The sequence below is a fragment of the Lactuca saligna genome, chromosome 1, assembly GCF_052625555.1.
Source record: "Lactuca saligna cultivar CGN05327 chromosome 1, ASM5262555v1, whole genome shotgun sequence".
Taxonomy (NCBI): domain Eukaryota; kingdom Viridiplantae; phylum Streptophyta; class Magnoliopsida; order Asterales; family Asteraceae; genus Lactuca; species Lactuca saligna.
In genome coordinates this window covers 141,148,071-141,160,637 of record NC_136417.1, presented here as the reverse complement: position 1 = coordinate 141,160,637, position 12,567 = coordinate 141,148,071, and the positions used below count along the sequence as shown (strand labels likewise).

The 12,567-nt window shown below is 31.9% G+C and overlaps 1 protein-coding gene across 1 annotated transcript; it reads right to left on the bottom strand.

Annotated features, from left to right (window-relative positions):
- Nucleotides 1-10,632: 10,632 nt before the first annotated feature.
- LOC145012184 (uncharacterized) lies at nucleotides 10,633-11,463 on the bottom strand. Its single transcript, XM_078970972.1, has one exon. The coding sequence runs from the start codon at nucleotides 11,461-11,463 to the stop codon at nucleotides 10,633-10,635; it is 831 nt and encodes a 276-aa protein (XP_078827098.1).
- Nucleotides 11,464-12,567: the final 1,104 nt, after the last annotated feature.

Genomic DNA, 12,567 nt, shown 5'->3' with positions numbered 1-12,567 from the left:
TCACCCTTTGCTACCTTTGCTTAGAACCATTTAGTGTGCCGGTAAACCACACACGCTCCACTAACGTCTTCGCAAGGGCACAAAGTGTAATTTCATGGAATTGCATCAATTCACTTTTGCCTAAGTAACTAAGATTGGGAATTTGAAAAACATTTAGTTACTTGGTATTTCATTATACTTATAATGGAAGGTTTCGTCCTATCCTACCCGTTCGGCTAACGACCCTCCACTAGTCAAGAGTGCGGTGGGTAAGAGTGGATACCCATTCAATCGCCATTTTATAGGCAATTTCCTTAAACACCCCTTATAGACCAGCTTCGTGAATGAGGCCTACTAACGGTAAGACTGACTTTTACTCATACATATATATAATGTTAGACTTTTAATGTTATATATAGTATAGGGTGTATTTTATACTTTTAAATACTATATGTTTAACTTTAACAATTACACTTTTAATTCAATTAAAAGGTTAACCTAAACTTTTATGGACTTATTAAACCTCTTTTAATTATACTCCCTAATTAATTAATAAAACCATAAGGGTGTGATTTGAACTTTTCAAAACATTACTAGAGTTTTAGAATTTAACATTTCTAATTAAACCTTTTAATCAACATTTAAATTCCAAAACTTGAGGGCAAGTTTTGAAACCTTTTTCAAAACATTAGGGTTTTAACTATTTAAATTTCAAAACTTCAAAACTTTTGGGTTCAAATTTAAATTATAAAACCTAAAGGGTAAAATATGAAACTTTTCATAACAACAAGGATCAAATAACAAATAATCTAAACTAACATTTAGTTACATAATTATCCATATTTGATTTGTTTAATGATTTCTTGCAAAACAATTTATCAATTTACTCAAAATAATTAATCAATTATCTTATAAGGAAACAATTATCTTGTTAATTGATAATTATCTTTAATTAGATCAAGAATATAGTCATATATATCATAAAATCGGATTTATATAGATCTAACATGATAAGGTAACTATCCAAATGCAAAAACAGCAAGAAATCCCGAGATAAGCATTATCAGATGCTCGAACTCGCTGAGTACTACACTGTACTCGCTGAGTTGAGGGGTACTCGCCGAGTTCCTCAGCCATAAAGCCCAAAAAATGATTTTCCAGTTATACAATGCATCAATACAATTGAAACCAAACCAGGCTCTGATACCACTGATGGGTTTTGGTCATAAGACATCCTATGTGCTCATACAAACCCTAATGCTTGGATCTAGGTTTCTCTATTGTACATGCTTTGAATCCAAGACTACAAACCCTAATTCTAGCATACATATAATCATATTAACATGAGAATAAGTTTATAGTGTTACCTTGATTGTTATGTAGCAATAACAATCCCAAATCTCCTTGTATTAACTTTGGAAGGCTTAGAGTCACAAGTGTCACTCCTCTAATGGCTCACAAACACCATAAGCAAGAGGATGAAGAGGAGAGAGGATGGAGGCTGCCAAAAACGTGAGAAAGCCCTTACAAGAAGCTTAGCCACGTTTTTGAGCCTTAAGGGGTCTTTATATAGTTGGGCTATTAGGGTTATCTAACAAGGAAACCCTAATTTGGATGCTTGAGCCCTAAGCAACCCATAGACTCCTTTAATTAAGCCCACGGACGATTTCCTTATGGGTTTCCCATTAGAATTCGTCCATCCCTTAATATAAGGCAATCCATGGCCCAAATTGCAATTATCCTATAATTACAATTCCAGTCCCTTAAGTTTAATTAATCTCTTTTAGTCTCAAAACTAATTACCAATTAACTATTGACTAATATTAATTAAACAATATGATTTCTCCTTTAATATATTATTCTCATAATACATTAATAAATCATATTTAATCCTTACTCTCCATAAATCATCCTATCAAGTTGCTTTGGTGAAGGCAACCCAAAAGGACCATGCACCATCAGGTCAAGTACATACCAAAATAGTTATGGACTTAGACACTAATCCAACAGTATGATGTTTTCTTATATTTTTTAAAAATAAACATAATTAAATATATAAAAGGTTTATCTCTCTCTCTCTTTCTCTCTCTCTCTCTCTTGTCATCACCTAGATACCTCACCTCATTTCCCTTCCCTAATTTCTATTTCCATTTTAGATCTGCATGTGGCCATCTCATTCTCTGCCCCTACTTCTCAACCTACAATTAAAGGAAAAACACACAAACACACCTACAAAAAGAAAGAAATTAGATTCAGGGGATGTGTAAGTAAAACCACAACACGTTTCAGGACTAAAATTGAAAAAAAGAAGAAGCTAGATTCAGGGGAAGAAAACACGAAAAAGAAAGCAAACCTCGATTTCCATGGCAGTAAATCATAACCCAAAATCACCTTCAACAGCAACCACAAGCCGATCAGGTGAAGCTATTGCTACTGCAATACAATATCCTAAACCATCACCCATTGTCCCCCATGTTCCTGCATCTAAGGGTTCTGGGTTCCATTTGGACCAAAACGGGTCGACCCACATCCATGGTGTTAGCCCCTTCTGAAACCAATATAGGAGTAGGACTACCTAAACTAGCAATGGCTTCTTTAATAATCCTCATTGGAGTCAAGAAATCAAAGGGGACAACAGCTTTGGATAAATGTACCTCCATTCTTGACACATGTTCTTTCACCTTGTTGGTTATGGATTCGATACAAGGATGAGTTCAACCCAAAGAAAACAGGTCGTCTTTGATCTCTTTGTTTAGTACTTGAAGAATCCTTTTTACATCCCCAATTAGACCTAAATAGGGTTTTCAGAGATTAATCACTTCTTCATCTATGTCAATCAAGATGAATTTAACATCTTTTCAATACATTGAAGGTTCTCCAAAGTGAAATAACTAGTTCAATCTAGAACCAATAACTACGGCGACATCACATTCACCAATTACAAGTGATCGGTCAACTGTTGCAGCTAGGTCATGGGAATTGGATAATAGACCATTTCCCATTGGAGTCGGCAAGAATGAGATTCTGGTTTTTTCAATTAGATTCGTAAGTTCATCTTAAACTCTAGATGCCCCTTTGTCGAATAAAATCAATGGCCTCTCATCTTTTATGATTAGAGATATAGCTTTGTCAATTTGTTCTTTTGCTACTTTCTTAAAAAAAACGAGAAAACATCATAAATGGTCCCCCGGTGGTAGTGAAATGACGAAAATGTCCTTCATTTAATGGAAAAAAGTTAACGGTATTACCAATAAGGATTAATCGTCAAAAGTTTTGATAGCACAGGGACCATCTATGATGTTTTTAAACCATAGGGACTAAACTTCAAATCTGGGGAAACCATATGGACCATTTATGATGTTTTTTTATATTTTATTTGTAATGAAAAAAATAATATTGTATGATTAAATATTAAATTAATTATATTCTAATTATAAAAAAATAAAACAACAGCGACATGTGGAGTAAATTAAAATACATATATGGAAAATAGGAAAATTATGTTCTTGAAACAACAATATATGACAAATATAACAAATTACAAATCAAAATTAACAATAAAGTGTTTTTAAAAACCAAAGTAAGTTATAATAAACAATATTGTATAAAATACTTATAAATTTCTAAAAACTTCTTTATACACAACATTAGAAGTTTTATTTGTGATTCAATCATCCTTATCTAAAATTAACAATTTTAATCATTCTCTACTTTTAACTCTAGATAATGCAACATACAGTTGACCATGTGTAAAAACTGGATCTTTGAGAAACAAACTAACCTTAGATAAGGATTATCCTTGGCTCTTATTAATTGTTATTGCAAAACAAATGGATAATGGAAATTGTCTTCTTTGACATTTGAATGAGATTTTTTTCAGATGACATTAACAACATTCTTGGAATAAAGATCCGATTTCCAATATTACTTCCAAATATGATAATTGCCTCAATAACATGTTTGGCCAAATATATCACATGTAGTTTAGTGCCATTACATAAGCTATTTTTCTGATCAATTTTTCTCAGCAACATAATTGGAACCTCGACTTTCAAAACTAACTTATGATTAGGTAGACCTGAGACTTTAAGACCATTTAAAACATCATAAGAGTATAAATTAGCATCAAACTGATCATGAATAAACTTTGATTGGCATAGTTTATCTGAACTTAAATATTCAACTTTATCTCCTAGAAACAATGATAACAACCAGTCATTTATTTTTCCAACCACTTCATTTTTGGAGCAAGTATTGCCCTTTCTTGAAAATGTCTCAAATTGTTGGAATCTTCAAGAATTGAAGGATACACAAAGTCAACTAATGAACCTATAGGATCACACAGATCATTAATGATAAGATCATGTGGAATATCAATAATCACTTCTCCATCATTAGGACCACAAACTTTGCCTTCTCCTATATCCAAGAGCCATTTTACAAAATCCATTGTTTGCTGAATAGAAAATGTATCGCTTCTGACAGTTAACCTCATGTGTTTGGTTAATTTATGGACTTTGCATTATTTACATAAATATGAAGAACTTAAAGTGGCATTAACAATATCTTCTTTACTACCACCTGGGATAATAGGCAGAATTTGTATAAAATCTCCTCCAAACACAACTACTTTCCCTCCAAATTGCAATTTTGAGTTTCTAGGATTATGACCCTATAATACATCTTTCAAAGTTCAATTTAAAGCTTCAAATGCATGGTTGTGAATCATGGATGCTTCATCCCATATGATCAAGGGGGTTTTTTGTAATAAGCTGGCGAGTTCAATGTTTGGTGATATGGAACAAACAGAATCCTCAGTAAGAACCAATGAAATTATAAACCAGGAGTGCATTGTCCTGCCTCTAGTTAATAATGAGGAAGCAATCCCACTTGAAGCAACATTTAAAACAATTTGATATTTACATCTAACTGGCAATTAGTTTTCTAAAGATAGGTTTTACCTGTTCCACCATAACCGTACACAAAGAAAACACATCCTCTATTTTTATGAACTGCAGTCATGATGTCATCAAAAATGCTTTGTTGCTCATGTGTTAATGCAACAGAAAACTGATCAAACTCGTTCTTTAAATTTGATATGTCATAATTTAGCTCCTCAGGGATGAGATAATTGTTTGAAGAAGATACATAATCAACATCACGAAAAGGCATCATTGTATAATCTTTGAGAGTTGAATTATTATGAAGTAAAATTTGTTCAATCTCAAAAAAAGTCAGGTTCTCAATTTGATCTTCATTAAGTGATAAACCTGTAACGAAAATGGTATAATAATTAGAATAAATTTAAAAATACATTTGTTTATTTTATAAACTAATATATATAGTAAAATAAAAATATATATTTTAAAATAAATAGGCAATAATATAATACTTAGAGACTTTAATCTCTATTCTTGAATGTAAAGAATTCCATCAAACAAGTATTCCCATGTATTTTCCCACACGACATCCAGTGTAGACAAGCTTTTAGATAATAACATCTAGCAAATAAGAACTGTAGATAATAACCAGATCTAGAATGACTTGCTTCCTTAATGGCTTCGATGTATTCTTTATCATCATCTAAGAGGCCTAAAGCATAACATGGATCTCTAAAGGAAGGACATATTTCACCATTAACAGTCCAAATATCTTCAAATGATTTTTGTCCTTTCACTTTGTTTAAAAGAATTCCTAAGAAATATGCTTTGCCAAGATTAGGTGATACTGAATTAATTATGACAATCAAATATCCACCCTACCTTGGCTTCCAAGTATTCCAATTACGTTTAAAAACAAACTTTGTTGGAAATTCAACATAAGTAAGATCTCTTGCTTGTTTGTAAATTTTATTGCCCTTCATCCAAGCTGTGAACATAGAAGAAGCAATTAAAGGCTTCTTAAGAACATCGTCGATGTCATCATCTGCACTGTATACAAGTTGTTTTTTATTGGGAAGATGAAAAGGAAGTCTCATCACCAAAGGATACCGGTAATGAACATCATATACATAAATTCGCCAAGATGCTTAACATGCAAATAAATATCTACAAGAATAGTATTCTTTTATCTAATCCACTGCATCATCATTATCACACTCATTATTGTTTTGTACAACAACAGTAGCTCTATCAGGACCTTTGTTAATATATTTGAATAAATAGTTAATGGAAGAACCTTGATTGCACCATTCACATTTATGTGTGCTTGGTACCTTTCCAGAAGATATTTGTTATATGGGACAACATTTTATTATCTAACTGGACACTGGATTTTTCGACAAACGATCCATCATTTTTTCTCCTATATAAAGGAAAACTATCCTTATCAATTGAAGTATGTTCAGAGAAATTCTTTGGAAAGTTTTTAAAATATTTGTTATCTACCATGCAAGGGCAGTTGACATTTTGAGCTCCACATGGACAATGGATCATGAACTCCTTGACAACTGAATACAAAACAGGATCTTCATCGACGTTGGGAATCTCAGCTGAAATAAATTGATCAATGTGTTTGACGGTAGAAAGCTTGTATTCAGATTGCATAAATAGACATATATGACTATGAGGCAAACCATTTTTTTTGAAATTCAATTGTATAGACAACTACATTAATATAAATAAAGAAATGGGTGATTTAAATTAGTAACAAAAAATAATGTAATAAATATAACAATTGTTTAAAAAAACATAACACTAATATATAATATGGTTGGTATGAAAGTTTAATGTTAAATATCTGCTTGAACCATGTTGATATTTGCATTCTCTCTTAGGACGTCTTTAATCAATGCATCAAGCTTTATCTTAAACAACCTACATATGATATCAAGTCTATCCTTTGGATTAAGCGTAGTGTCTTTGAGAAATCTCTAAATTTTAGGCCATTTTGGATTGCAAGTAAAGGTTATGAAGAAATCAAGATATCCAAACCACTAACACAGCGACATGGCGTCTAAGTAGTTTTGCATCATGTAACGTGCACCACCAGTAAAAGAAGAAGGCAATATAACTCATTGGCCGAATTTCGAAATATTTTTAGTCCCTTGATTCTGAAACTTATGAAGATTCTCATAAGACTCACATTGAAGAGCTTTTTGTTGTTTCCGTACGTAATATAACCTTTCACTTTCAATCATTGTATAACCATCTACCAAAAACTATTGGAAAAGACTTTTTGAATTCAAAATCAATGATAAATAAGTATCCATGTCTTGAATTTCGTAAGCAAAATATTCTCTCATTGTTGTGTTTGAACGCTTGCTATTGCTCGTAGACGTAACACCTCTATGAAGGATGTCAACCCTATAACCATCGTTTCCATATGGAAATAGAAAAGGACACTGTAGAGGAAGGTAAGAAGGATGCGTTCACTGATACGTCGTAGAGCTTAATATGAAGTTTGTACAACAATGTCCTTGTTATTAGTTAAATCATTAATGTCTCCTACAATTAAATCGGCGACCTCAGAAGCAGTCGGTAGGTTATATGTCCTTCCATCTTGTTGCAGTTTACTAATAATTCGTAACTTTAGGTCAACATGAGGACATGCACTAAAAACATCTCTAACCATCCTATAACACTTAACCAACTTGTTATTTGAATCCAACATAATCTTCAAATATTCTATAATTTGAAGATCAATCGAATCATTGGACGATGAAGATGCATGCTTTGCTCCACTGGCAATAAAATCAATTAAACATACTACATATTATTATTAAGATGATAATATCAAGTAATAGTAAAATTTAATATATACCTGAAACATTTCTGTATATTTAAGGTTTCATTTTCAGTATCGTGTATGTACAATTGCGAAAATCTTGGTTGACATCCATTTTTAGGTAGAATGCTTCCAATACTATGATAAGTTTGACCACTAAGCCTGAATACGTAAGGTGTGTTCCCTCTATTAATTGATGAATCAACTTTCTCACCCATCGACGTAAATGAAAACATTGAATTGTAACGAAGAATGTTTTTCATGAAGTGTTTGCTTTTAAAGTCACATGCATGATAAAATTATTTGTAACTTTGTGGTGGTTCTTTCAAAGGAGGTAGTTCTACCTTTCCATAACCACAACAGAGAGAATTAATTTTCGTCCATGTTTTATTGCCTCTTGAAGTTTCATCTTTCCATAATTTAGCACAACATGTTTGGCAAACAACATTCTGATCACCATGATCTAAATAAGCTGTTAAATAAACAACATTGAAATTTGTAACTATAAAAATATTCTAATAATTATAACTTTAAATATCAAAAGTCTTGTATCATTATGGTTACCTAATGATATACTAGCATGTGTAGGTTAGATAATATCTTGACCATTACCATCATCGTCTCTTGTTAGATCAAATATAGGTATATGAGATATATGTATAGACTTTCTTTTTTCTTCAACACTCCAGAAGAAGGGTTGTTGTATGAATAACTTTGAGTGACTGCAGATGAATCGGTTGATTGCATGCCATTAGAAAATGAAAGATAATGAGTGCTTTTTTGATAATGATCGGCCATTAACATGATTACTATAAAAACTTGAAAAACTTAAACTTATAAATAATGTACTTATATTGATGTAAATTAAAAAAAAGCTATGCATACCGTTTGAGATGTTGCATAGTGGCGTTGTAGAATTGGTATTTAATGAAGATTGGAAGTTCGTAGAATGAGACTGAAGAAGTTTATTTATTTAATGAAGATTGGAAGTTCGTAGAATGAGATTGAAGAAGTTTATTAGAGTTGGCGCTTTCCTTTTCATGATGATTAAAGAAATCAGCTACATATAATAATAAATTTAGTTAATACCAAATAAAATGTTTAATAATAATGAATAGTAATATTCTTGAAATATTCATTATAAAATATATTAATGATAATAAATAAAATAAAACTACAAAATATAATTACCGTTCTAACCCATGCTACTTTGGTTGGTTCTAAATGTTGCTATTGCAGATGAACTTTGATTGTTTGACATGGTAGATATATGTTTGAATTTTTTATTATCCAAATATAATTTCCTTAATTTTCGTTGCCCTTTAGCATAAGTATAATTAAATTTATTTTGCATACATACATATATATATATATATATATATATATATATATATATATATATATATATATATATATATATATATATATATATAAACATAATTATAATTAAATTTTTATGTACAATACGTACCTAAATTTTTATTCTATATATGATGAATAATTTTTGATATACTTGCATGTGTGGTTTGAAGAATATCTTGACCGTTATTATGGTCATGTGTATTTAGATCAGATAAAGGCATTTGAGAAATATTTCCAGAGTTTCTTTTTAACTTGTGCATGGATGAAGATAAGTTATTGGATGAATATGCGTGAATAACTGTGGATGAATTTGGTGACTGCACTGGATTACATACTGTAGAGTATTGTCTGTTATTTGATAATGGAGTTCCACCATTATGTTCATTGCTAAAAAAGCTGACAAGAAAAATTATTAATTGTTACTCATATAATTATTTTAATGTAAAAAGAATATTGGACGTGTAAAAAGAAAAAAAATATGAATACCATTTGTTATAGTAGATACTCGAGTCCTACAATCGATATTTGAAGGAGATTGGAAGTTTGGAGAGTTATATTGAAAAATATTTTGATAATTTATATGTTGATTATAATTGAATACATCAGCTACATTTAATTATAAATGTAGTTAATATATATATATATATATATATATATATATATATATATATATATATATATATATATATATATATATATATATATATATATATATATATATATACAATTCGGTTGAAATATGTAATAAAAAGTATGTTGAGGTTTATAAAAAAAACATATATAGCAATTAATTACAGTTTTGCGAAGTTTGAAATAGTTGCGCGGTAGATGAACTTTGACCCTTTAATACAATAGTTTTATTTTTCGCTTTCCGGTTATCCAAATATAATTTCATTTGTTTCGTTGCTCTTTGTAGACAACATTTTTTGTTTTATTAGTTGAACGATCTTCCTCGTCACATATGTGTACCTTCAAACCTTTTTTGCTTATTACACGAGAAACATCTACATATAACTGACCATGGGTGAAGACAAGTCTGCGCAAGTATAATCCAATATTTGATAATGACCACCCTTGACTTTTGTTAATGTTCATAGCAAAACAAAATGCTATTGGGAATTGCCTATGTTGAAAAAAGAATGGAATTTTTTAATTGGATGGGGTCAACTTCATGCGATGTATATAAGTAGTCTCGTTAAAAAATCTATCAGATTTGATTTGTGCTTCAATGACGTGTTTTCCAAGCCTTATGATTTGTAATCTAGTACCATTGCATAGTCATCTGGTTTGGTCAATATTACGAAGCAACATGACCGAAACACCTTTTTAGTATAAGTTTATGGTTAGGAATTCCGAAGGCCTTAAAAGCATTCAACACATCCGGAGAGTATACTAATTCCTCGAAAGAATCTTATGTCTCGGTCTCACATAAGGAACCTAAACTGATATATGTTTTCCTTTCATCTTTCATCAGTTCTAACATGTAGTCGTTGATACATCAAATTCTTCATTAGTAGGGACCAAAAAAGATTTATCTTGAAAATACAAATGCTCATCAAGATGGTTCTAAAAAGATGAATAAATGCATGATACAACTGAATGAATATGGTCACCCGTAGAGGGAACGATCACATCTTCTGGAAATTCAACTTGAACTTCACCATCATTAGGACCACCGATATTACCTTCACCAATTTTAAGAATCCAACCAGTAAATGATTTTGTCTCTTTGAAATCATTGTTGGGACAACCGAAATGAAGCCTCGTGTTTACAGTCAAACATAAAACTCTACATTCACACCATAATCTTGATGAATGCAATGATGTCTGCACAATATCTGAACGATTTCCTCTTTGTATCACTGGAAGAATTTGTCGAAAGTCACCTCCAAATACAATGGTCTTGCCTCCAAATGGTTTATCATTGTTCTTAGGAAGGATAATATCTTTAAATGTCCTATCAACTACTTCGAAACAATAACGATGCATCATTGGGGCTTGGTCCCAAATTATAAGGCTCGCTTTGTTTAACAGGGCAGCTACATCATTAACTAGCGTAATAAAACAAAACAAATTCTCATTCAAGTTAATTGGTATATGAAATCTTGAATGAGCTGTCCTACCACCAGAAAGCAAAAGTACTGCAATTCCGCTTGAAGGAACATTAATAACTACTTCACCTTTAGATCTAATAGCAGCGGACGATGTCTTCCAAACAAACGTTTTTCCTGTTCCTCCATAACCATAGAGGAAAAAGACACCACCTTTTTTGTTGTTAACTGCATTCATAATTATATCATAAGCATTTTTTTGCTCGACATGTAATTTTGAATGCAGTTGTTGATGTTCAGATTCAAGACTGGAAGGATCATAATTAAGCTCATCTTGAATTAACATATTGAAAGAATCTTAAATATATTTGTGATCAGGTAATGGCATATTAGGTATTTCCTTAAGACTAAGTCCATAGCTCAATAAAGATTTCTCAATGTATGACAACGATAGGTGGTAAATTGCTTCCGGTTTTAGCTTCAAGCCTGAAAACATTAAAAAGTAACAAAATAAATTATTTATAATATCAATTAAAGTGGGAATGTTTTTTTGTGTGAATGTACCTTTCATTCCTATTTCTTGTTCACGAACATGAACGACATCATCAGAAAGACAATTATATTGTAACGCCCCTATTCTCAGGTATTGATTTAAATGAAAGTTTATTTGGTTTTAAGATCTACTCGATGAGTTGGTTTCCCTACTCGTCGAGTAGCAGCAGGGTGAGATCGCGTATTTAGTGGCCTACTCGCTGAGTCCATGAAAAACTCAATGAGTAGGAGCTAGCAGAAGAAACCCTAGATCCCGGGGTTTTGCACCCTATGTAAGGAAGCATAAGCCTCCTTTGGCCTCATTATAGTCCTTTGAGAGCTCAGAAAACCCTAATCCGCTTGGTGCTTCATCCTTATGTGTCTTAAGCCTTACAAAAAAGGTTTTTGGAAAGGAAGAACTTGGAGGGCAAGAGTCTAGGAGCAAGGAAGGCATGGGAATCAAAAATCTACATCAGTTAGCATCATCTGGAGGTATCAAGTTGTTACCTTTACTTCATTTTCCTTCTAGACCTCATTTGGTTGAGATTTAGGGTTTTTATGGTTTGATTGAGATGATAGTGTGGGATATCAGCTAGATCTAAAGTTGTAACTTCATATCTGTACCCTTCTTGGGTTCTAGAGCCATAAAGCTTCGATCTTGGTCATGTATGAAGCCTCCTTGAGTATGAAACCCCCATTATCATCTTGGATTTGAAATTAAGAGCCTTTTTAGCCATGCATGGACATAAAGTTTGCAACTTTATGTGAAATGCATGCCTTAGAAGCTTGGATCTGTAATTTGGAGCCAGTGCATGGCTTAAAAGAGTCTGTATGGCTTAAGGACTGAAGCAACTCGACGAGTCGCAAGGTCAACTTGGTGAGTCATATGAAGCTAGGCCAAGACCCGACGAGTTGGATG